This window comes from Pan troglodytes, chromosome 2 (genome assembly GCF_028858775.2).
Source record: "Pan troglodytes isolate AG18354 chromosome 2, NHGRI_mPanTro3-v2.0_pri, whole genome shotgun sequence".
NCBI lineage: Eukaryota > Metazoa > Chordata > Mammalia > Primates > Hominidae > Pan > Pan troglodytes.
Genome location: NC_086015.1, coordinates 188387398 through 188414715, shown reverse-complemented (window position 1 = coordinate 188414715; position 27318 = coordinate 188387398). Strand labels below are relative to the sequence as shown.

The 27318-nt window shown below is 40.2% G+C and overlaps 1 protein-coding gene across 2 annotated transcripts in view; it reads left to right on the top strand.

Annotated features, from left to right (window-relative positions):
* Positions 1–27318, top strand: part of EHHADH (enoyl-CoA hydratase and 3-hydroxyacyl CoA dehydrogenase) — a 91204-nt gene that overhangs the window by 53777 nt on the left and 10109 nt on the right. For both annotated transcript variants that reach the window (XM_016942457.4, XM_517004.8), the window contains exons 5-6: positions 9874–9978; positions 23351–23692. In XM_016942457.4, the coding sequence (XP_016797946.1) occupies positions 9874–9978; positions 23351–23692 (447 nt within the window). The remainder of the gene's footprint in view (positions 1–9873; positions 9979–23350; positions 23693–27318) is intronic.

The window sequence follows — 27318 nt, the reverse complement described above, 5'->3', positions numbered from 1 at the left end:
AATTTAGAAGAAAGAACATATACAACAATATACTTCAAACAGATATAACTAATAATAAGAATTTAGGTCAGTCATTTTACTTTTTTGTGCCTTATTTTCTTTATAAATGTACCTAGGAATAGTACCTACTATAGGGTGGTGTGGTGAAAATTGGATAAGTTAATACATACAATGTCCTTAGGACAGCCCTACACATGGTAATCACTCCATAATTGTTAGATATATATTATTATTATTTATTAATAATTTTTTTTTTGAGATGGAGTTTTGCTCTAGTTGCCCAGGCTGGAGTGCAATGGCGCGATCTCAACTCACCACAACCTCCGCCTCCCAGGTTCAAGCAATTCTCCTGCCTCAGCCTCCCAAGTAGCTGGGATTACAGGCATGCACCTCCACACCTGGCTAATTTTTGTATTTTTAGTAGAGACAGGGTTTCTCCATGTTGGTCAGGCTTGTCTCGAACTCCTGACCTCAGGTGATCTGCCTGCCTCGGCCTCCCAAAGTGCTGGGATTACAGGTGTGAGCCACTGGGCCTGACCTATTTTTTTTTTTTTTTTTTTTTTTTTTTTTTTTTTTTGAGACCGAGTTTCACTCTTGTTGCCCAGACGGGGATGCAATGGTGCGATCTCAGCTCACCGCAACCTCTGCCTCCTGAGTTCAAGCAATTCTCCTGCCTCAGCCTCCCAAGTAGCTGGGATTACAGGCATGCACCACCACGCCCAGCTAATTTTGTATTTTTAGTAGAGTCGGGGTTTCTCCATGTTGGTCAGGCTGGTCTCGAACTACCAACCTCAGGTGATCTGCCTGCCTTGGCCCCCCAAAGTGCTGGGATTACAGGCGTGAGCTGCTGTGCCCAGCCAGGTATATATTATTATACCCAAAGATCTGTCTTTTTTAGTAAAAGAGGAAAATTGAAGAAAAATGAGATGAAGATCTTGGTATTAGACTATATGCTGAAGAACAGGCAATAAAAAGAGCACAAGCTTTAGAATCAAAGACCTGGCTTTGAATCCCAACTCTACCACATATAAATAATATGCCTTGTGCAACTTAATTTTTATTTATTCATCCAGCAATTATTAATTTTCTCTCATATGCTGGGCCCTTTTCTAGGCATTAGGCCTATAGCAGTGAACTGAAGCAACAAAAATTTCTGCCTTCATGGAGATTGTATGAAGAACAGAACAATAATCACAACAATAATCATCATTGTCATATTTCATTAATTCAAAAATGTCCTTTTCCCCACAGCTTTCAAAGTGAGATGACTCTCAGATTCATTGTAAGTCATGGTTTAATTTACATGTTAATTTCCTAGTTTCTGTGTTAGGAATTTTGGAGGAGCTCACTTGGGATATAGCTCAGGGTTTGTCATGAGATCGGAGTCAAGACACTGTGACTAGGGCTGTAGTCATCTGGAGGATCTACTTTCTTTCTTTCTTTCTTTCTTTTTTTTTGGAGATGGAGTTTCACTCTTGTCACCCAGGCTGGAGTGCAGTGGCACAATCTTGGCTCACTGTAACTTCCATCTCCTGGGTTCAAGTGATTCTCCTGCCTCAGCCTCCTGAGTAACTGGGATTACAGAAATGCACCACCATGCCCGGCTAATTTTTGTATTATTAGTAGAGACAGGCTTTCACCATGTTGGCCAGGCTGGTCTTGAACTCCTGACCTCAGGTGATCCACCTGCCTCAGCCTCCCAAAGTGCTGGGATTACAGGCGTGAGCCACTGTGCCCGGCCTGGAGGATCTACTTTCAAGATGACCCAGTCACATGGATGACTAGATGGTGCTGACCTTGGCAGGAGGCTTCCTTTCCTATGTACGGGGACCTCTCCATAGAGCTTCCTGAGTATTCACACAGTGTGACAGCTCGCTTCCTCCAGAAAGACACCACAGTGTCTTTTATGACCTACCGTTAGAGTCACATGCCATCTTTTCTAAACTCTCCTATTGGCTATGCAGGTCTTCTCTATTCAGTATGGGAGGAAGCTTGAATACCAAGTGGTTAGACTTGCTGGGGGTCACTTTGGAGACTAGCCACCACAACTGTATGCACACACATATGCCTACCTATTATATAATTTAGATAGATAGATAGATATAGTCAGGTGGAGATAAGTGCTAAGAAAACACAAAACAGAAAGGGAGAGATATGAAATGTTAGGAATGGGAGGTGAATTAATATTTCAGGTAGGGTAGCTAGAAAAGGTTTCTCTACAAAATGACATCTGAGTAAAGACCTGAAGAAGATAAGGAAGCTTGTTATGCCAATATCTGGAGGAAGAAATCCCACATAGAGAAAATAGCAAGTACAAAGACCTGAGGCAGGGACATGCTTGGAATGTTCAAAGAACAGCAAGAAGGTCAATGTAACTGGAATGAAATGAGTCAGGGGAAAAGTAGTAGAGGATGAAGCCATATCTTTTTGGGCTTGGAAGGTTATAGAAAGAACTTTGGCTTTTCTTGTGAATGAGGAAGAAAGGCATTGGAGTGTTTCAAGCAGAGGAGTAACATGCTCTCACTTAGGTTTTTCAAACAGTCACTCTGGCTGTTGAAAATATACTAATTGGAGACAAGGACAAAAACAGGAAGACTGAGGGCTGCTATCATAATCCAAGGGAGAGATGATGGGGGCTTGGATCTGAGTAGTGGCAATGTAAATCATAAGATATGGTCAGATTCTGGAGATATTTTGAAAGTAGAGCCAACAGGATTTTGTGACAGAGCAGATACGAGATGTGAGAGAAAGAGGAGAGTCAAGGATGATCTAATGGCCAGAGTGAGTAGCTGGAAGGATGGTGCCATCACTAAGACTGGGATTTCTGCTGATAGAGCAGGTTTTATGGAAGTATCACAAGAACTTCATTTGGGACATGTTAAGTTTGAGAGGCCTGTTACACATCCAAGTGGAGATGTCAAATAGACAATTGGATAGACAGGCCTGGGGTGTAGGAGAGAGAGGTCTTCTGAACTCCTCTAAGCCTCTGTTTTCTCATCAGTAAACAACCACATGGTTGTTTTAAGGAATAATGAAATAACATGACATGCTTCTGATATAGTGCCTGTTAAACAGACCACATTTCATAAACGGTATCTGGCCCCCAAAGATGTCCACGTCCTAATTCCCAGAACCTGTGAATATATTATGTTACATTCAAAATAACCTTTGTACGTGTGATTACATTAAAGATCTTGAGAGGGAGTTTACCCTGGACTATCTAGCTCAGCCCATTTTATCACAAGAGTCCTTATAAGAGGGAAGCAGAAGGTCAGAGAAGAGAGAAGACACTATGTGCTGGCTTTGAAGATGGCAGGAGAGGTCACAAGCCAAGTAATGTAAGCAGCTTCTAGAAGTGGAAAAGACAAGGAAAGCATTCTTTCTTACAGCATCCAGAAGGAACACCTTCTGCTGACCTGTTTTAGACTTTTGACATCTTAAACTATAAGATAGTAAATGTGTGTTTTAAGCCTCTGAGTTTGTGGTAATTTGTTACAGCAGTAATACACTACTAATACAAAAGCTATTAGTAATCACAATATTCAGAATCCTGCTTTGGTTTGGAAAATATTTTTTTCTTTCTTTTTTTTTTGGTGACAGGGTCTCATTCTGTCTCCCAGACTGGAGTACAGTGGCACGATCTCAGCTCACCACAACCTCCACCTCCCGGGTTCAAGTGATTCTCCTGCTTCAGCCTCTCCAGTAGCTGGGATTACAGGCACGTGCCACCACACCCGGCTAATTTTTTGTATTTTTAGTAGAGACAAGGTTTCACCATGTTGACCAGGCTGGTCTCAAACCGCCGACCTCAAGTGAGCCACCCGCCTCGGCCTCCCAAAGTGCTGGGATTACAGGTGTGAGCCACTGCGCCCGGCCGAAATTTTTTTTTTTCTAAGAAAGGGTGTTAAAGAAAAAGATTAGTTAAATTGTGAAAGTTGAAGATTCCCTACTGATGTGAATGAGGAAAAAAAGTGCCAACTTTGTAGGCACTGTTCCCATAGGAAATTAATAAGTAAATAGATTTAGGTGGCTAACCCTTTCTGATCTTCTGAAATCCGTAAGACAGGTAATTCTGGAAAGTAGAGTGATTACAACAGCAACCTTCTCCACAATTTCCTTAGAATGCCCTCTGAAAATGAACGAATCTTTAGCAGTAACCACAAAGGATATGCCTGATCATATTGCAGTTCGTTCGCTGATGTTCTCTGTCCAATCAACTGACAGGACTACAGTGTCCTGCTCCTCTTTCTGTTTTATTTTCTAGGTGCTGTCCCCTTTGTTCACAGAAAAGCATAGAAAGCTCTGCTGTATTCTCATAAAGCTTGGCCCCAGCCCTGATGAGTTTCTCTGTACTCATTCACAGGACAGGCTTTGAGCTCTAGACTTTGGTGGGATACCTCTTACTACCCAGAATACTGTGGGGGGAAAGAGGAATTGGGAGTAACATCTTTATCCTGCCTGCCTTTTAGCTGTAGGTCCAGGTGGGTTTTTGCTATACATTTTTTAGTACTAGCACCTCAAGGCTCTCAGGCAGAAATAATTAATATCAGCAAATATTGTTCTATGACCAAAAGAAAGACACACAAAAATTCTTAAAACTAAAACAACTGCAACCCTAAAACCTATGAAAATATTTTATGACTTAAAAAAAAGAAACATAAACGTCAGTCTGCTGAAACATTAAAGAAAACAAAAAATTTTAGAAAACTCACATTATTCTAAACTAGAAAAGAAAATATTTTGTTAAATAAGAACACCGTATTTAAAATCAAAACCTTAGCCAAAATAATTTCTTTTTGAAGCAATAAAAAGATGTGGTAGGATAGATTACAGAATCAACAACATAGAGGATAAAAAGAGACACATCTAAAGAATTCAGAAGAATTTAACAAAAAGATAAATAAAATGTAAATGAAGATAGCAGACATGGAAGATACATAACAGAGGTCTCTGCTTTGAATAATACGTGCTCCCAAAGCACAAGGCAAAAAAAATGAAAGCAATAACCAAAAGAAAAAATAGAAGAAATTCTTCAGACATTAAATAGCATCAGAGATTGTACTTTAACAAGCATGCCATTTTCCTGGAAAAACTGATGAGGAGATAATTCTTTGATGTGTCTTGGTAAAGATTTTAAACTTCCAGAAAATAGAATCCTGCAAGCTTCCCCAGGATAAAAACAAATAAAACGAAAGGTTACTTTCAAAGGAACTAAAATTATACCAGCCGCAAGTAAATGCTGTGGAATATTCACATGCTAGGATGCTATGTAATATTTATGAAGAATGATGATCTAAATCTCAGGGTTCTTAAAGTGTGGTCCAGGGACTCTCGGGTGTGGCCTAAGACCTTTACAGAGTCCTTGAGATCAGATCTATTTTCATAATAATAAGACATTACTTGCCTTTCTCACAAATGTGTAGTGGAATTTTCCAGAGACTGTAATATGCCTTGTGATATCACAACAGATTGAATGCAGAAGCAATAGGAGAATGAGAATGCAGCTGTCTTCTGTTAAATCAGACAGTAAATAAATTTGCAAAAATATAAAACAATTGCACTCTTCTCCCTAATTTTTAAATTTTTTATATAATTATTTTGCATAAAAACATTATGCTAACATGCAGTGAGTTTATTATTTTAAAATGAACTAATAAAGAAACATTTTTAAAGCTTGCAGTGATTTTTCTTTTTTTATTTTTATTTTTCTGAGATGGTATCTCCCACTGTCACCAAGGCTGGAGTGCAGTGGCACGATCTCGGCTCACTGCAGCCTCCGCCTCCCAGGTTCAAGTAGTTATCCTGCTTCAGCCTCCCAAGTAGCTGGGACCACAGGCTCGTGGCACACCCAGCCAATTTTTGTATTTTTAGTAGAAACAGGGGGCGGGGGGCACCATGTTGGCCAAGCTGGTCTCAAACTCCTGACCTCAGGTGATCCTCCTGCCTTGGCCTCCCAAAGTGCTGGGATTACAGGTGTGAGCCACCACATCCGGCCTTGTGATTTCTACACCCAGACAAAAGCTTGCAGTTTTAATTTCGAATACAGTAAATATTGATATATATAACCTACATAAACACAAGCTTTTTGGAGTTCTCCATAATTTTTAAGAGTGCAAAGGGGTCCTAAGACCCGTTTGAGAACTGCTAGTAGAAATCCGTATAGAAACCACGATATAAAATTGTGTATACATTAGCCAAATTAGAAAATAATGTGAGGCGGGCCGGGCACGGTGGCTCACGCCTGTAATCCCAGCACTTTCAGAGTCCAAGGCAGGTGGATCACCTAAGGTCAGGAATTTGATACCAGCCTGGTCAACATGGTGAAACCTCATCTCCACTAAAAATACAAAAAAGTAGCCGGGGGTGGTGGCATGCGCCTGTAGTACCAACTACTCGAGAGACTGAGGCAGGAGAATCGCTTGAACCCAGGAAGCAGAGGTTGCAGTGAGCTGAGATTGCGCCACTGCACTCCAGCCTGGGTGACAGTGAGACTCCATCTCAAAAAAAAGAAAAAGAAAAAGAAAAAAAAATATCGTGAGGCTATGTGCATTAAAAATGGATTTTTCCTTTAAATGGGGGGATGATTTTATAAATCTGTAGTGTATAAAAGGAGAGTTAGACCAGAAACATGACATTTATTTCCTTCAATAAATCAAGTTAGATAGTTTTAATTTATAATGGTATAATAAGTACAGTTTAAAGAATGTGAACTATTTTAAGTATGTAATGTCAAATTCGTAAAAGGATGCTTAGGATCCAACATACTACAGGATTCAAAGCACATGAGACAATTTATTGTGCAAAAGACAAAATAGGAAGCAAAGAAGCCTAAAATATAGGAGGAAATCATAATAGTGTAAAATGAGTCTGTAAATTTGAGGGTTTACAGATACTTAAAGTATATGGGGGAATATTGAATAATTTTGTTGCCCTATTTGCAGTATTGCCTGAAACCAAGATTATTGGAAGAAATCAGGAAAACTGGCTTTGACAAAAAGAAATAAAATGAACTAGGATTGGCCTTTTCCCAAAGCACTGCTTAAAGAAACATCACTATTTTTAACATGCAGAAAAGAGGTAAAAACAGTAAGAATATGATGGGGTTTTGATTTGCATAGAAAAGGTCATAGTGAATTAGAAGAAAGCTAACATTAGAATTATACACCTGTCTTTTTAAGTAGTCTGCACAATTTTAGGAAAACTTGAATATGACATTTGGAAAGAGTTCCATGTGGAAAAAAATTGTAAAGGTTAGAAAAGAAGCTATCAAGAAAATTGGAAAAAATTGAGATTACTCAGGTTGGAGAAGAGAACTCTCAACCTCAGTTCCCTTAGGGCACACAGGGTTCTTATTAGAGCCCATTGGACAGTGGTTGTCATCTACACTTACGATGTCATAAGAAAAAACAATTTTAAATTACAGCCTAAGAATCCAGATTGGATATACAGAGCCATGTCTTTAGATCCTTAGTTCTTTGATACAGGATAAAAGTCCAGCTATGCATCATTGAACAACGAGATATATTCTGAGAAATCATTAGGCGAGTTTGTTGTTATGTGACCATCATGGTTTACTTACACAAACCTAGATGGTATAGCCTATTACACACCTAGGCTATATGGTATGGCCTCTTGTTCCTAGGCTACAAACCTGTGCAGCATGTTACTGTACTGAATACTGTAGGCAATTGTAACACAATGGAAAGTATTTATGTATCTAAACACATCTAAACATAGAAAAGGTACAGTAAACATATGATATCGTAATCATATGGGACCACCATCATATATGTGTTGTGACAGAAATGTTATTATATGGCATATGACTGTACTTGGAATCCCATTGACTCTGTTAGAATAGTAGTGGTACTCTTCCAATTTTGTGAAATCCAAGCCAGAAGAAATCATTACAGCTAGAGAAATTTTTAGTATATCTGGGAGTAGCTCACATTCTCCCTGCTTAGTTGACCTCAAAATCCTTTTATAATAATATCCAGGTTTCCATGTCCCATTTTGTGTTTGCTTGGTTCCCTTAACCTGGGTAGGCTGATTCACTCTCTCCTTACCAAAGTGATTTTATACACAGGATACTTATGTACAGAAACCATTTATGTACGTCTTACCCTACTCCTTACTCCAGAAGGAGATCTGAAAGCCTGTTTTCAGATATACTTCCAGAAAACTGCCCAAATACTGCTTTTCAAAGAGAGACCTACCAAAAAAAAAATCACTGAACTTTCTATCTAATCAAGAAAACTCATTTGTAGTTCTCTGAAGCAATAATAAGAACCAGGAATGGAGGGTTTGTCTCCGATGGCATCCACCAACACTGTAAGTGCAGTGAAGACTGTGAGACTGTTGCCACCAAGATGGATTTGATGGTTGCTTTTCAGAAGGCAAGATGGTACTGGCAAGAAAGCAAGTGATGTGTCACTGTCTTCTTCCTTCTGACCCTGGGGTAGGGGATGCTGATGTCCCCTACCTCTTACCTCAGAATATGCAGATCAAATTGCATATTTACAACTGGTGAAGAACTGTCAAGGCAAATTTAGGAACGGTGCAAACCCTCATCAAACTTCTATATCCCCTATTGCTGACATTCTGTACTGGAGGATGCCAATGGCATGATTGGACGCTAAGTATACCAGCACCACCACTGCCAGACACTAGATATTGGCACCTGTGAAATGAGATTTAACCTGTTGCTGCTGCTTAGTGTCACTAACTCCAAGCTAAAAACCCTCAACAGAGCACTCAGTTCACTAACTAGGGTCATGGGCCACACTCCAGCTGCCACAGTCAAATTGTCAATTGTCTAATCATCTGTGTCCTTTTCAGCTTCTGTAGTAGAAGGCAGGGCTTCAAAGCTCACACAATAGCAATTCCACAAACTAAGGGAGGAGTTGAGATGCTGGGTAGCCAAAAACTGGCAGAAGTCCATCCCATTTGTCCTAGGTAATTTTAATTATACCTTATAGAATGTCAACTTAATTTTTTTCTCATTGAGTTAACTATATTTATGTCTGGGGACTATCTTTTTTTTTAAATTTTCTCTCTCTCTCTTTTTCTTTGTTTTTGGAGATGGAGTCTAGCTCTTTTGCCCAGGCTGGAGTGCAGTGGTGTGATCTCAGCCCACTGTAATCTCCACCTCCTGGGTTCAAGCGATTCTCCTGCCTCAGCCTCCTGAGTAGCTGGGATTACAGGTGCCCACTACCACGCCCAGTTAATTTTTGTATTTGTAGTAGAGACAGGGTTTCACCATGTTGGCCAGGCTGGTCTCGAACTCCTTACCTCAGGTGATCCACCCGCCTTGGCCTCCCAAAGTGCTGGGATTACAAGCGTGAGCCACCATGCCCGGTCCTTTTTTTTTTTTTTTTAACCATCCACAGCCAATGGGGTGTGCTAGGGATAAGGTAGATACTATATATTACTCTGCTGCTGCTACTTCTATTATTATTATAAAAAACTAAACATCTCACATTTCTATAGAGATCTGTAGTTCATAAAGTACTTCTATAGAGATTTATAGAATATAAAGAGAATCTATTATTCTCACTTAATACTCGGAATTACTGAGATAAGCATAATTATTGCCATTTGCCAATGAGGAAATTGTGGTCCTGGTGCAGTTCTTCATGGTCACACAAATAGTGGAAATTAGAGCTGGAGCTTGAATCCAGGTTTCCTGGTTACCTCAGTGGTGATCTTTCTATTCTTTCAGTGAGTGTGGTTCTTACTTATTTTATTCAATAATAGATATTTATATCCAGACAGACAGCCTTTCCTACTAGAGAGAGTAATGCTTTTGCTTTAATCTTACATCGTTCTTTGATTTGTTGTTGTTGTTGTTGTTGTTGTTGTTGTTTATTTCAGGAAGACGTATTTTAGCAGATGAAGCACTCAAGCTGGGCATTCTAGATAAAGTTGTAAACTCAGACCCGGTTGAAGAAGCAATCAGATTTGCTCAGAGAGTTTCAGGTAAGAAGATAATAATAAAAATAGCCAAAGACTGTAAACAGGATACATGTTCATTTAAATAAGAAACTCCTGGCCGGGCGCAGTGGCTCACGCCTGTAATCCCAGCACTCTGGGAGGCCGAGGTGGGCGGATCACGAGGTCAGGAGATCGAGAACATCCTGGCTAACACGGTGAAATCCTGTCTCTACTAAAAAATACAAAAAATTAGCCGGGCGTGGTGGCGGGCGCCTGTAATCCCAGCTATTCGGGAGGCTGAGGCAGGAGAATGGCGTGAACCCGGGAGGCGGAGCTTGCAGTGAGCCGAGATCGCGCCACTGCACTCCATCCTGGGCGACAGAACGAGACTCCGTCTCGAGAAAAAAAAAAAAAAAAAGAAAATCCTGAGGCTGGGTAATTTATAAAGAAAAAAGATTTAATTGGCTTACAGTTCCGCAGGTTGTACAAGCATGGTACCAGCATGTGCTCAGCTTCTGGTGAGGTCTCAGAGCTTTTACCCGTGGTTGAACGTGAAGCAGGAATAGGCACGTCATATGGCAAGAGAGCAAGAGAGAAGTGTGGAGGTCCCACACTCTTTTTTTTCTTTTTTTTTTCTGAGACAGAGTCCCGCTCTGTTGCCCAGGCTGGAGTGCAGTGGCGCGATCTTGGCTCACCACAACCTCTGCCTCCTGGGTTCAAGTGATTCTCTTGCCTCAGCAGCCCAAGTAGCTGGGAATACAGGCGTCCGCCCACCATGCCCCGCTAATTATTGTATTTTTAGTAGAGACGGGGTTTCACTATGTTTGCCAGGCTCATCTCGAACTCCTGACCTCGTGATCTGCCTGCCTCGACCTCCCAAAGTGCTGGGATTACAGGCATGAGCCACCGCGCCTGGCCCCAAACTCTTCTAAACAAGCTGATCTCTCATCAACTGAGTGAAAGCTCTCTTATCACCAAGGGGATGGTACTAAACCGTTCCTGAGGGATCAGCTCCCATGACCCAGTAACCTCCCACCAGGCTCCCACCTCAAACACTGGGGACCACATTTCAACATGAGATTTGGAGCGGACACACATCTAAACCATATCACAGGCTCTATAATTTACCGCAGTAAAGCTGTGGGCCTTGAGAACTTCTGTCTCCGCAAACTGAGTTATGTCCTTCTCTCAGTGGTTTCTTACTTTATGGACTCGGGATGTTCCTTTCAGAGTTCTTTCAGTGGCACTCCCAGAGGTTTTTTTGTTTGTTTCACAGTTTCTTTTCAGTCTATGGATGTTGTCAGCTTTAAATGAGCAAGATGGAGAGGGTAAAAATAGCCAGAAAAAAATAATTGGGAAGAGTATTGCGTTACAGGCAGAACAGAGTGCTGGTCTCCCGCTTGGTGGCAGGCAATGGCCCAGTGTCATTCAAAGGCATTCTTTTGAAGGAGTCATTCTTTTGTTGACCTTGGCAGAGACCAAACACTTTCCTGAAATAATCTTTCTTTTTTGTGGCTCTAGCCAGTTACTGTTTCAATGTGAAAGTAAAAGCTTGAACTGGAGAGGGGAGGAACGATGGGGAGAAAATAATGGAGACCCCTAAAGAGAATCAGCAAGTCCTTGCCCAAATAGAAATAAATTTCCTACTATTTTTCTCGGCCTTTCAGGCAACCTTCACTGTGTTTTCATCATTGTGCTTCCCGAGGGGGCTTATTGTTTTGTTAGAAGTCACTTGACAGACACACAGCAAAGGCTATTTGCATTTGGAGGTCCCGAAATGATTCTTTGGTTTGCTAAAGGTAGACCCGTGTCTGTCATTCACATCTGTAGTTTTAGTTTGTAAAGGTCTCAATTTCAACAGGAAGTTCTTTTCCTTAAGTGATTTCCCTAGATTCTGATTTGAGAATTAAGTTACTTCAAGAAATAGTTGAGGTTCATGATCTAGGAGACCTGGATCCAGGTCTCAACCTTAGCTACATTTCTAAAATGGTCTGGTTATAACTTTAATTTATTCACAATTTAAAATTAATTGTAAACATTAAATTAAACATTTTTACTTTATAAAACTTACAAAATAGTGTTTAATCTCAACGACATTATACAGTTTGTCCACTTGGTGGCATCCAAATATTGAGGCACCATTTGCTTTAAACCTGTAAAATTCACCTTTTAACACTTCAGGGCTTTAGACAATTATGTATTACTATTTTAAATTATAATCATGAAAACTATATAGAAAAATGTAAAATTGTGATATAAAAATGTGTAGAATATAAATGTACATGTATTTGCAATTATACAGTATATAATTGTGTATAGAGTAATGATCATTATCTGGAGTATGTATGAATACAGATACAAATGGAAAGGAAATAAGCAAAAATGAAAATGTTAGTTTTTCTCCAAAATTTCTTAAGTGATTTTTGCTTTTGTTTTGTTTTATTCTCCAGCTTAGGATAAGTTAGTTTTCTCAAACGTTTCTAAATTATTTTTGGTTTTGTTTTTATTTTTTCCAGCTTTATTGAGGTGTAATTTCTACAGATAAAATTCATGCATTTTAAGGGGAGAGTTTGGTGAATTTTGGTAGTTGTTTACAGTTGTGTAACCATTGCCACAATCAAAATATAGTTCTATCACCCTAAAAAATATTCTCATACCCCTTTCCCATACATCCTTTTTTCTTCCCCTTGGTCGCAGGCAACCAGTGACCTACTTTCTGTCATACTTTTATGGTTCTTTTAGAATCTCATATGGATGAAATCATGCAGTAGTATATAGTCTTCTGTGGCTGGCTTTATTTTGTATAATGTTTTTGAGAGCCATTCCTATTGTTGCATGCATTAATATTTTGTTCCTTTTTATTGACTTGTATTCCACATTGTGGGTAAACCACAATTTGTTTATCCATTATCAGTTGATGGACATTTAGTTTGTTTCCACTTTGGGCCTACACAAGTCTTTGTAGACATAGTTTTTCCTTTTTCTTGGGTAAATACCTGAGAATAGTATTGCTGGGTTGTAATAAGTGTATGCTTGACTCTTAAATGCTTTTTAAAATTTATTAATAAAAAAATCAGTGATTTAAAAGACACTAATTTTTGCCAAGCAGATCAGAACAGATGGAACAAATACGGTGAGACTGAGTTTAAATAAGCTCTCATTAGAATGCTTGTAATACATCCTGTCTAGAAGGCAGCTGGACAATCACTTATAGAGGCTTAAAATTACTCATACCTTTTCACTTAGTTTTTCTATTCTTAGGAATTTACCATAGAGAAATAATCACATAAATACACAAAGATTTGTATACAGTAATACTCACTAAAGCTTTTAGATTATCATAAAATATTGGAAACAACTCGAATATTTAGTTCTGGGAAATTAATTATGTAAAAACGATAATCTCAATGAACTGACTCCATTCAGCTATTACAACTTCCATTTTTAAAGAAAGTTGAAGAACTTGGAAAATTGCTTACATATAGTATTAAGAAGAAAACAGCCAGGTAGCAAATTTTACAAGTGTGTGCGTGTGTTCTTATATGTACCTGCATAAGGAAAAAACTATAAGGCGATGTAACAAATTTTCAGTAGTGGTTGTACTTGGGTGGTAGGTAATCTAGACTCTTGATTTGAAAAAAAATTTATCTTTTCCTAATATCTAAGTCATTAAATTTACCCCCCCCCCCCAAAAAAAATGGATGACTTTGGGAGGCCAGTGTGGAAAGGACGCAGTCTGTTAGAGAAACGGGCTCAGGACTGGAGGTCAGGAGAGACAGAGGTCTCGGCCTTAGCTACGGGGACCTTAACAAATCATCTTTGGGGCTTTGTTTTATGTATTGGTAAAAGAAAGGGTTCAACAAAATTAGCTGGTTTCAAATCATGTTCTGAGACCTCACAGGCTACAGTGGTTGGGTGCTTAGTTATTTGTCCTTGCAACAACTCAAGCAAGGTTTTGGGGTGTAATGTGTGTTTTGGGGTTTAATGATTAGAATCCCATGGAAACCCTAGGACTTTTACTGTTTTTTCTTTTTTAAATGAGTTCCACTGTTTGAAATCCTATGATTTCTTGGTGCTGCTTTGTAATAGACAAACGCTGGAGATCAAGGTAGAGAAAAAGACAGATCAACCAAGGATTAACTCAGAATCTTGTCAACATTTGCCATTTATTCTCTTACCAAATTTATAATTTAAGGAGGCCTATTTATTTGCCTTTCATTTTCATTTGAGGTCTTGTGCCTATCTTTTCTTTTTGTGCTTCCCCACTTTCCTCTTTTTTCTCTTTTTTTTTTCTTTTTTTTTTTTTTGAGACGGAGTTTCGCTCTTGTTGCTCAGGCTGGAGTGCAATGACATGACCTCAGCTCACTGCAATCTCCTCTTCTCAGGTTCAATTGATTCTCCTGCTTCAGCCTCTGGAGTAGCTGGGATTACAGGCATGCATCACCACACTCAGCTAATTTTTGTAGTTTTATTAGAGATGGAGTTTCACCATGTTGGCCAGGCTGGTCTTGAACTCCTGACCTCAGGTGATCCACCCGCCTCTACCTCCCAAAGTGCTGGGATTACAGCCGTGAGCCACCGCACCCAGCCTCTTTGTTTTAAATACAGTGGTTAGTGTGTGGTCATTTAGCAGAACAAAATTGATGGATTAACTTGAAGGAAAGTTTCCACAAAAATTCAATATGTTAATTACATTAAATATATATGCATTTATTAGAAATCTATAGTTATGGAAAGCTAGAGCAATTGTCTTGATCTAGAGCCATGGTCCTCAAACTTCACTATGCATCAAAATTGCTTTTTGGTGGGCTTGTTAAAGCACGGTTAGCAGGGCCCCACTCATTACTTTCTGATTCATTAAATCTGGGGTGGGGCCCAAGAATTTGTATCTCTAACAAACATGCTTAGGTGATGTTGATGCTGTGTTCTGGGGACCACACTTTGAGAACCATTGATATACAGAGAACAAGGGTAAGAAAGGAGGTAATTTTTGCTAGTTTTGATTTTTTTTACACCTGACACACAAACACTACCTGTAGTCTTTTTTTTTTTTTTTTTTTTTTTTTTTTGAGACAGAGTCTTGCTTCTTCACCCAGGCTGGAGTACAATGGTGCAATCTTGGCTCGCTGCAACCTCCGCCTCCTGGGTTCAAGCAATTCTCCTGCCTCAGCCTCCCAAGTAACTGGGATTACAGGCACATGGCAGCACACCCGGCTAATTTTTGTGTTTTTAGTAGAGACGGGGTTTCACCATGTTGACCAGTCTGGTCTCGAACTCCTGACCCCGAGTGATCCACCTGCCTCTGCCTCCCAAAGTGCTGGGATTACAGGCGTGAGCTACCGCACCCAGCTGCTATAGTCTTAAAGATATTTTTGTAAATCAGTTATGAAAGGCATGGTTAAAATGCATACACATATGGTTGCACAACCTTGTGAATATTCTGAATAACACTGAACTATACACTTTAAAGTGGTGACTTTTGTGGTATGCAAAGTCTGTCTCTGTCTTAAAAAAATACATGTTGAATTTTTGTATTCCCTTTTCCCATTTGTAACCATATTCCAATTATTCAGCCTATTCTTACTCCCACTGCTCAAATGTTTGCTTTAAAACAACAACAACAACGAAAGAAGAAGATGAAGAACATTTATTTAGTTTCTACTTCTTATAGGAAAGAAGGGAGAAAAGGGAATTTCCATTGGTCAAGGTTCCAATCAGCACTTTTGGAACCAATTACGGGTGGGAAGGGAGTGTAGAAGGTTAACATACCTAAAACGCAATTTGGGACTTAGCGGCACATTTCTCTACAAACTTAACACTGTATCCTGGTGAGTTGACTGTGGAAGTTCATTAGCTTTATGCATTTTAATGTTCGTATTCTATGAAGCCTCCCAGACTACTGCAGTGCAATGGATTTAGCAGTGCAATGCAGAATTACTTGGCCAAACCAGATTGCATTGGCTAAACTAGGGAGGGGAGCATCCTATAAAATGCTATATATTTGCACATGCATGTGGCTAGCAGCCTGCCTGTTTCTGAACTAAGAACTCCTGTTCTCATGTGCATGTTTCTGGCATGATGCTGAATGTGTGTGCTGTTATTCAAAGACCAAGAGACTAAAGGCTCTCTCTCTCTCTACCTTCCCCAGCTGGAATGGGCACAGGGAATTATCCAACTGGGAGTCTCAACTCTGGAACCTAATGCTCGGTTTTCCTTTCTGTAATGAACCCTGGTCCTGTTCCTGTGTCTGTGCTGGGCTGTGTTAGCCACTTTTAACAATTCTAATTCTGCCTAAAGACCTTGGTCTATTTGTTCTTTTGGAGTTGTGGCTTTTAAAAAACCATAGTGGTTTTATTTGTCTTTCTCTTCATTTTATCTTCTTCACTTTGTAATTTATTTTTACCCGCTGTGAACATTTATATGAACATGTTTCAAAAGAGCAGAGTGACCTGCCTTACATAGGAGGCCTACGCACATGTCTAAATTGAGCTTCCTTTTTACCTGCTAGACAAGTTCTGTGGGTCACCTTCTTGAAGCCTGTTAATGTGCAGTTATTCTGTCTGTCCTTTGCAAAGCTTTTATGATGGACACAGCTTTCTGTTTATCAGGGTTAGAGAGAGAGAGAGAGACAGATTCCTTGATGTCTGTGTTCACGATTTCCGTGAACCGCATGTTGAGTCTCTCTTTAGCCTAGGCAGAGAAAATCTTTTCCTGCCATTACAGCAGAAGAAGAAGGGAAAATAATCACCTCCTTTTGTTCCTTCAGAAACGTGACTCACTTATCTTTTTTATCAAAAATGTCATAGAATACCTCATAGAACTAAGAAAAAATGTGAATGGGTCAAGGAAAGAATTCAATTAATAGTATATTTGAATCACTGATTACTTCCTTTCCTCCCCATTTCCCTGGGCAGCCAATGCTGATGCTGACATACTGACACTTGCCTCTCTTATTGTATAGGTACTGCTGAGTGACTTGAAAACTACTAAGTATACAAGAAATACACTTTGAAAACAACTGTACTTATACACCCAAAGGGGAAATTCTGAATATCTTATAACTGAAGTTGTAAGATAACAGCATCCTTAGTTATAGCTGCAGCAAGAAAGAGATAGGAAATTGAGCAGGGAAAAACCATCTATGATTATGCCCGGATCCAAAATTTTCCAGTGGGTATGCTTAGTTTGGCCCTAGGACTGGTCTAGACAAGTGCCTTGGATGGCTCCCAAAATGCCCATATGCAGTCTGCGAGGTTTTCAGTGTCCCCGGGATAATAGGATTATGCTGATCAGAACTAATTACTACACACCATTAAGCAGGCTTTCTTTTCATTTCAGTTTTGTTCTCTCCTCTCTTTTTTTCCCGTCTTTTCTTTTCAATCTCTGGCCTAAAATGAAATTGCCAGGAACTGCAGCTGTCCTTGTTTCAGTGGCGGACAACACTCTCTGCTCTTGGAGCTCCCAGAGGCTATACCTTAAAATCAGCTTCTGAACTTTTCAAGAATAGTCTTACTAGGCCCCACCTTTAAATATTCCCTGTTTTTTTTTTTTTTTTTTTTGAGACAGAGTCTCACTCTGTCGCCCAGGCTGGAGTGCAGTGGCACAATCTCGGCTCACTGCAACCTCTGCCGCCCAGATTCAAAGCGATTCTCCTGCCTCAGCCTCCCGAGTAGTAGCTGAGACTACAGGCACCCACCACGCCTGGCTAATTTTTGTATTTTTAGTAGAGACGGGGTTTCACTATCTTGGCTGGGCTGGTCCTGAACTCCTGACCTCATGATCCACCTGCCTCGGCCTCCCAAACTGCTGGGATTACACTGTGCCCGGCAAAGATTCTTAACTGAATCTATGGTGAGGCCTGGGCATGGCTACTCTTAAAAAATTCAACAGTTAATTTTGAGGTATGATGTGGGCATCTGAACTTCGTAAACTCTTCAAATAAATCTGATGTGTGCTATGATGTTGAGAAGCACCCCCAGGAATGCTGGGAACAGAGGTAGTATCACAAGATAGAGATCCAACTCTAAGATATCCCAGCACTGTCTATGCCCTGTTACATGGCATAGATTGCACCAGCAGCCCAGCCTGCCTTCTTCCTCCGCTTGTGCCTCCATGCTCTTGTTCTCTCCTTCCTCTCCCCATTGTCCATTCTTGTCTTCCTTTTAGGTCACCGGCACATTAAATCATCTGTAGACCCTGGGGGAGTCCCCATTCTTCTCTGCTGAGTTTGCTTTCCCTTAAATTGAGGATTGGGCTAACTCTTTGGGTAATTGAGCAAGTAATTGGTGGGCCTATTGGATACAGTTCATGTTTTTTCAAAGTAGTAGGGTGAGAGGGACCACATGCCTATAACCACTGTCTTCTCTCCATTCCTGAATCCTATTCTTTAACATCATATGGGAAATCATTAATTCAGAAACTCATTCTTTCCAACACTACTTACTAATCAAGCATTAAGAAAATATTCTTGTCTCTTTGATTTAAAAAGGAGGCTGAGATTATACAATATATCTATATTACCATGTGCACATGATTACACCCAAACCTTACTCACGTTCCCTTGGACACGCCTAACACACCAATGCCAGAGGGGCTCAATGCCAGATGCGCTTATGTTCATATGTCTTTTTATGGTGAAACTGCTCTGGTATAAGCCCTGGTAGGCTTTCTGTCTAAATAACTAAGATGTACATTTTTGATAAAATGGTTTTATTTTTTAAGAGATGCCAGTACATTATAGAAAACAACTTCTGGTATAGCTGAAGTTTTGGTAACTATAAGTTGTTATGAATTTATTATTTTATGAAAACTTTGGAATCATTCTGTAAAGTTATTTTTTAAAATAGTACCATAAGGATTCTTATTAAAATTTCATATATAATACATATGGAAAATATATTTTTATGCTATTAAATATTTATATCCAGAAGCATGGGGCTTTTCTGTTTTTATTAAGGTCTTATTTTATGTTCTTCAATAAAATGGTATAGTTATCTTCTGAAAGGTCTTGTACCTTTCTTGATAAATTCATTTCTAGATACACTTTAACAGTTTTAATGAGGCGTGATTTGCCTTATAGATTGTGCAGCCATCCCCATAAATCAATTTTAAGACTTGTCCACTCCCACAAAAAGTTTCTTCATGCCCATTAACACTAACTCCTACTCACATCCCCAGCCCTAGGCAACCACTGATCTTTCTGTCTCTATAGATTTGCATTTTTTGGACCTTGGATCTAAATGGCATCATACAATATGTAATGTTTTGCATCTGGCTTCTTTTAGTTAGCATAATGTTTCTGAGGCTCATCTGTATCTGTATTGTAGCATGTATCAACAGTTTGATCCTTTTTATTGCTGAATAATATTCTATTTCATGGCTCTATCAAATTTCTTTAGTCATTCAACAGCTGATGGATGTTTGGATTGTTTCCAGATTTTGCTATTATAAATAATGCTGCCATGAATATTTGTAGACAAGTTTTCTTTATGGCATATGCTTTCATTTCTCTTGTGTAGATTCCTGGGAGTGAAATTGCTGGGTTGAACAATCAGTTTATGTTTATCTTTTTAAGAAACAACTAAACTGTTTTCCAAAGCAATGTGCTGTTTTACACTCTCAGAAGCAACGTATGAGGCTTCCAGTTTCTCTATATCATCACCAACATTCAGTAGTGATGGCTTTTTATTATAGTCATTCTAGTAAGTCTAACTGCATAACAAACGACCCCAAAACTTAGTGGCTTAAAATCAAACATTTATTCCACAATTTCTGTGGGTCCAGAATCCAAGTGTCCTAGGTCCTCTGGCTTTCAGATTTCAAACAAAGCTACAATCAAGGTGTTGGCTGTGGCTGTAGTCATCTCAGGTTGATTAGGGGTCAGGGGGAGAATCTGCTTTCAAACTCACTCAAGCGGTTTTTGGTAGGATTCAGTTCCGTATGGGCTGTTGTACTGAGGGCCTCAGTTCCTCACTGACTGTGGGCTGAAAGCCTCCCTCAGTTCTTTGCCACGTGGGCTTCACCATAGGGTGGCTCACAACAGGGCAGCTGGCTTCCATCAGAGTGACCAATTTGAGAGGGCAAGAAAGTATGAGCAAGACTGAAGCCAGAGTCTTTTTGTAACCTAATCTAGAAATGACAGCCCATTACTTAGAGTCTGTCTACCACATTTGTTGTGGTTTTAATTTGCATTTCCTTAATGACTAATGATGTCGAGCATCTTTTTGTGTGCATATTGGCCATTCACATATGCTCCTTGATGAAATAACTGCTCAAGTTTTTGCCCGTTTAAGAAATTACATTGTTTACCTAATTATTGAGTCATAAGAGTTTGTTACATATTCTGGAAACAAGTTCTTTATTTGATATTTGATGTGCCAATTGTATTTTCTATTGCTGTGATAAAAAATTACCACAACCTTAGCAGTTTAAATCATCCGAAATTATTTTATTACAGTTGTGTAGACTAGAAGTATTGTAGAGGTCTCCCTGGGCTCAAATCCAGGTGTCAGCTGGTGCACTCTTTTCTGGAGGCTCTAGGGGAGAAACTGTTTCCTGCTTATGTGGGTTGTTGGCAGAACTCAGTACTTTGCATTGTAGGATCAGGGTCCCCATGTTCTTGCTTGCAAACTTGCGACCTTGTAAACCTTAAAGGTCAATCCCAGCTTCTAGAGAACACTGCATTCTTTAGTTCTTGGTCTCCTTTCCTCATATTCAAAGCTACATCAGTGCCAACAGGTCGAGTCCTTTGCATGTTGCATTTCTCTAACCCTTCTTCCTTGTTGAATCCCCCTCACCACAGTCAGGAAAGATTCTCTGCTTTTAAGGACTCATATGATTAGATTGCACTCAATCAGATAATACAGGGTAATATCCCCATCTCAATGTCTAATTTTTTTTTTTTTTTTTTTGAAATGGGGTCTCACTCTGTCACCCAGGCTGCAGTGCAGTGGCACGACCTTGGCTCACTCACTGCAACCTCTCAGGCTCAAACGATTCTCCCACTTCAGCCTCCAGAGTAGCTGGGACCACAGGGGTGCGCCACCATGCCCAGCTAATTTTTTGTATTTTTGGTAGAGACAGAGTTTCACCACGTTGCCCAGGTTGGTCTCAACCTCCTGAGCTCAAAGCAATCTGCCCACCTTGGCCTCCCAGAGCACTGGAATTACAGGCGTGGGCTACTGTGCCCAGCCAAGGTCTTTAATCTTACTCTCACCTATACATCTCTTTACCATGTGAGGTTATACATTCACAGATTCTAGGAATTAAGACATGAACATTTGGCGGGGGGGTGTTATTCTGACTACCACACAAGTATTTTCTTCTAGTTTATGGATTGTCATTTCTTTTTTTTTTTTTTTCTGTTTTTTTTAGAGACAGAATCTCGCTCTGTCACCCTGGCTGGAGTGCAATGGCATGATCTCGGCTCACTGCAACCTCCACCTCTCAGGTTCTAGCAATTTTCCTGCCTCAGCCTCCCGAGTAGCTGGGATTACAGGTGCACACCACCATGTCCAGCTAATTTTTTGTATTTTAGTAGAGATGGGGTTTCACCATGTTACCCAGGCTGGTCTCGAACTCCTGAGCTCAGACAATCCACCCGCCTCGGCCTCCCAAAGTGCTAGGATTACAGGCGTGAGCCACTGCACCTGGCTGTCATTTCATTTTCTTATTGATATCCTTTGAAAAACAAAAGTCTTTAATTTTTATGAAGTCTGATTTCTTGTTTCTTTTGTATGTCATGCTTTTGGTGTTGTATCTAAGAATACTTTGCCTAACCCCAAGGTCCTGAAAATTTTTTTATATTTTCTTCTAGGAATTTTTATAGTATTAGTTCTTCAATTTAGATTTGTGATCTGTTTTCAGTTGATTTTTATACATGGTGCTAGGTAAGGACCTAAATTTTTTTTTTTTTTTTGGCATGTGGATATCCAATTATCCCACTACGATTTGTTGAAAGATTCTCCTTTTGAGGATTTTTTTCTGAACGATTATTATCTAAAGTGTGTTGTTGCTTTAGGGTCACAGTATGCTTGTGTGTATCTGTTACCATGTCACTGTGGTCCTACGATGAGTGCCCTTAGGGGACTAGAATCTTTCCAATAAACCACGTTTGAGATCGTATGAGTCAGCGTGCAGTGTACCCCACACTTGAGAGTGTGAATTTATGTGCACAGTCACTTTGCTCTGGGTGGAAGTAGGTTATAGTTGACTTACTTTCTCGGTGCTTGTTCCTACAGCCCCTCTTTTCATATGTTGCTCGATCTCCCTATCCCTTCTTGGTGCTTACACATCTCAGACCCTTTAGCCAAACCCTTGCCAATAACAGTATTTTTGTTCTCAGTTCTGTTCCCTCTGGTTGTGGAGTCTTTGAATAAAGATGCACACACCTATTCAGTGGGATTTAGCTGGAAAAGGTGACCTTCCAACCTCACGTCAATTTCTGGCTCCTCAAACAGTAGGTTGGCAGTAAGGCAGGAAAGTTGTTTTCCCATTTCTCACTGAGCAGATTGTGAATATTTCCATATGGATTTTCTGTTGTTAATGTTGCTCCGATTCTTTGTTTTAAAATAAAAATTCTGAATGTGAAAAAAAGAGACTCTCCTTTCTTCCATTGAATTGTTTGGACACCTATGTTGAAAATCATTGGCTATAATTGTAAGAGTTTATTTGTGAACTCTCGATTCTCTTCCATTGATATATATGCCTATCCTTGCATCAATACCACGCTGTCTCCTTTTCTAGGTATTTTAAAGTTTTTGTTACTATTAGGACCGGAGTTAAGGTTATTTTGAATCTAAAATATTCACTCAATAATAGACACTAGAGTCTCTACTACAGGGGAAGGGAGGGAGGATGGCAAAGGTTGAGAAACCAACTTCTGGGTACTATGCTCACTACTGGGGTGGCAGGATTATTCATATCCCAAGCCTCAGCATCGTGTGATATACCCATGTAACAAACCTGCACATGTATGCCCTCAATCTAAAATAAAAGCTGAAATAATTTTTAAAAATTAATAAATAAAATATTAACTCAGAACCGTTTTCCTTAGACTCATTAATATTTAATATGTTAATATTAATTACAGATTAAATATTAATCTATTGATTAATTTAATTAATCATTAATCTATTATAAAATTGTCTTGGTCTTGGATTAAAAAGAAAATACAACTTTTATGCCTAAACTAGGTAACCTAAAATTGCTTTGAGTCTACTAAATTCTATCTTGTAGGACTATGTTGCAAAGATATCAGAGATGTTAGTGTACATATGTTTAGTGTACATTAAATGTCTTAATGAATAGCTTTTAGTTTGTGCTTTGAATTTGAACAGGTTATTGTTATTACTATATATTCACATTCCCTTTGTACAAGTAACATTTCCAAAGCTCTGATCCTTCTTATTCCTTTCAGATCAACCTCTAGAATCCCGTAGACTCTGCAACAAGCCAATTCAGAGCTTGCCCAACATGGACAGCATTTTTAGTGAGGCCCTCTTGAAGATGCGGAGGCAGCACCCTGGGTGTCTTGCACAGGAGGCTTGTGTCCGTGCAGTCCAGGCTGCTGTGCAGTATCCCTATGAAGTGGGCATCAAGAAGGAGGAGGAGCTGTTTCTATATCTTTTGCAATCAGGGCAGGCTAGAGCCCTGCAATATGCTTTCTTCGCTGAAAGGAAAGCAAATAAGTGGTCAACTCCCTCCGGAGCATCGTGGAAAACAGCATCAGCGCGGCCTGTCTCCTCAGTTGGTGTTGTTGGTAAGACCATGGGGTAATGAATGGAATCCTCCAAATCTGCTCATGTAATGTGCTACCATTTGCTTAGGGCTACCGGATGCTAGGTTTCACGTAAGACACATTACTTGTGTTAGCTAAGCTAATTCTCACACCGCCCCATGAGCTCTCTTCTTTAACATGAGAGGCCTAGAGACACCAGCCTTCTCAATGGTGAGCTAAACACGAGTAGGGTGAAAGTCTGACCCTAGGTCTGACTCCAGACTGGGAATGTTTTATTCTTTTTTTTTTTTTTTTTTTTTTTGAGACAGAGTCTTGCTCTGTCACCCAGGCAGGAGTGGAGTGGCTCAATCCTCCCAGGTTCAAGTGATTCTCTTTTCTCAGCTCCTGAGTAGCTGTGACTACTGCCACCATGCCCAGATAATTTTTGTATTTTTAGTAGAGACAGGGCTTCGCCATGTTGGTCAGGCTGGTCTCGAACTCCTGGCCTCAAGTGATCCACCTGCCTTAGCGTCCCAAATTTCTGAGATTACAGGTGTGAGCCACCATTCCTGGCCTGGCATTTTTTATTCTATGCTACCTCTTCCCTGTATGAATCTCTCATTCCTGGATTTCCTGATGATGATGATTTGTACCACATTTCAAGGTGTGGCCTGTCACTCTCATAGCTGGGTATTTGCAATCAAGTCTCTGTCTTTCCGTCCCCCGATCCATTCACTTCTCCTGTTCAAAACCACTATCCTCAAATCCATCTTAACCCTGAAACCATGGCTTCCCTACTTTTTTTCCCTCTGGAATTTTCCCAAACAAAATATCTTCCTTCCTCAGATGCTAGCTCCCTGATTGGCTTCTCTGGGCCACTTTCCTAAGCTTCACTTGCTCTTAGTCTCGGCTCAAGAACGGTCTTTGGTGGATTTTAAATCCCTTGAGATGGTAAGTGAAGCATTCTTTGCACCAGCTTAGGTACAATCTTCTGGGGAGAGGGTCCATAGTTTACTAAAAGCATCAACTTTCTTTCTTTTCTTTTTTTCTTATATTTAAGTTTTTTTAATCATAATTAAAGACATGCAGGAAAGTTATAATAGTACAAAAAATTCTCATATACTTTTTATCCAGATCCTCCAAATGTTAACGTTTTACTATATTTGTTTTATTTCCCTCTCTCTTTTCTGAACCCTAAGAAAAAGTTACAGACTTATGTGTATTTCCTAAAATTAATATTCTCATACATGACCACAGTATAATTTGTTTTAAAAAACAGGGCAATTAATATAGATAAAGAACTATTATTTAGTCTATAGCCCTTATTCTGATTTTTCTTTCTTTTTTCTTTTTTTTAACCATCTTTACGATTTGTAAGTATACAGTTCAGTAGTAATAAATATATTTATATCCTTTTTTTCCCTTCATCTCCCTTCCCCCCCTCCCCTTCCTGGCCTTTGGCAACCACCAATCTACTCTGTATCATTATGAGATCTACATTTTAAGCTCCCACATATGAGTGAGAACATATGATATTTGCCTTTTTGTGTAAAAGCATCAACTTTCTTAACCCTTGCCCAGCTGTCTAGCACAGTGGTCTCCAACCTTTTGGCACCAGGGACCAGTTTCACGGAATACAATTTTTCACGGATTGGGGGATGATGGTTTTGGGATGAAACTGTTCTACCTCAGATCATCAGGCATTAAATTCTCAGAAGGAGCATGCAACCTAGATCCCTCACATGCGCAGTTCACAATAGGGTTCGCGCTCCTGTGAGAGTCTAATACCACCACTGATCTGACAGGAGGCGGAGGTCAAGGCTGAAATGCTCCCTAGCCTGTTGCTTACCTCCTGCTGTGCTAACAGGTCACGGACTGGTACCGGTCCACAGCCAGAGGCTGGCGACCCCTGCTGTAGCACCAACCCAACTTGGAGGCAAAGATCTCACTCCACATTTTCTCAGTCTGTTTGTTCTCTCAATTCAACTTTGGTATCAAAGAATCTGCCTCTAATATAAATACATTGTGCTCCTTTCAGCTCTGACTCTGTTGAGGTCTACCCTTGATTCGCTTGGGATTTTTTTTTTTTTTTTTTGATATGGAGTTTCGCTCTGTCACCCAGGCTGGAGTGCAGTGGCGCAATCTCAGCTCACCACAACCTCCGCCTCCCAGGTTCCAGCAATTCTCGTGCTTCAGCCTCCCAAGTAGCTGGGATTACAGGTGCTGCGCCACCAAGCCTGGCTGATTTTTGTATTTTTAGTAGAGACAGGGTTTCACTATGTTGTCCAGGCTGGTCTTGAACCTCTGACCTCAGGTGATCCGCCCACCTTGGCCTCCCAAAGTGCTGGAATTACAGGCATGAGCCTTTGTGCCCAGCCTCACTTGTGATTTTTTAAGAAGATGGATAAGTAGAGTGACAAAGAACTGATTGTTCCTCTTTTTGTACTATTAAATATTTCAGCAATACCAATATTTATTTCTAGTTGTTGTGCACTTAACCTCTTTCTCCTTCAATTCCTTCAAGTCAAGAATAATTAATGCAAATAATAGCAAGCTGGTAAGTGTATCAGTATTGTGTTTGTCAACCACTGTTTGAGAGGATTTCCCGATTTTGTTGTGAACCTTTCTTTAAAAGCCTTCAGGTTTGTTTCTGGCATATAATGTGTAAAAGTTTGAAGTATTTTTTTAAAATGATATCCACATTGTTTTGAAAAATATTGGAAAGGGCATACTAAATATATAAAAGACACGTAGATAGAAATCGAGTAAGAGGACCTGGACGTTTCTGCCCTCTTCATGTGTATTGCTACACTGCCCTGCGTTTCATCTTCGTGATGCAACCTTCCACCGCTCCCTCGTGTCCTCTGACAGACTCCATGACACTCCTCTGCCTCCTGACTGAAACCCGGCTTACCCTGAGGACCTGCATCTGCTGCCCTCTCCAGGGAATGCTGCCGCTTCTCCCACACTCCATGGACAGCTGGGTCACTTCTCAGACCATTGCGCTTTACGGGACACTGTCCTTTGTGGTCCTGAACTGTGGTCTTGTCGTTCTATCCCTTTTCATTACTGTCATGGCTGCCTTCCATTTGCTGAACACTTTAGTACCTGGCTCACAGTTACCCACTTTGGCCCAAACCCTGCTGCCATCCTGGTTGTCCTCATCGTCTCTATGGACAATCATTCCCTCCTTGTAGCATCTGGGTTTTTTGCCTCCTCAGACTCAGGGACATTCACCTCACCTCACTTCCACATTCCACACTTGCTTCTCCACAGGTCTTGTCGTTACCCTGAATATTTCTCCACTTCCAAAATCTGAAACCCCTCTCTTCACCACCACCACCACCTCATATCTTTCCTTGTATCTTTCTTAATGGGTTATTTCAACTACATCCATTACTTGATCAGCTCCCCTTATTTATTTTCTTCTCTATTCAGCTTTAATTTTAAGAGTTATCATTTCAGCCACTCTCGGGCCAAAGTCTCCAAACTCCATGATTCATTGCCCTTCCATTGTGCTCCCCGCAAAATCCTAACCCTGATGATCTCAATTTTTGGCTTGTTTCCATGAGCCCAGGCCCAGGCTTCTCAGCCCCGCAGGAGACGCAGTTCTGATTAGTAACCCTGCAAGTTCACGTTCTCACACCACACCCGGGCTCCCAGGCCTG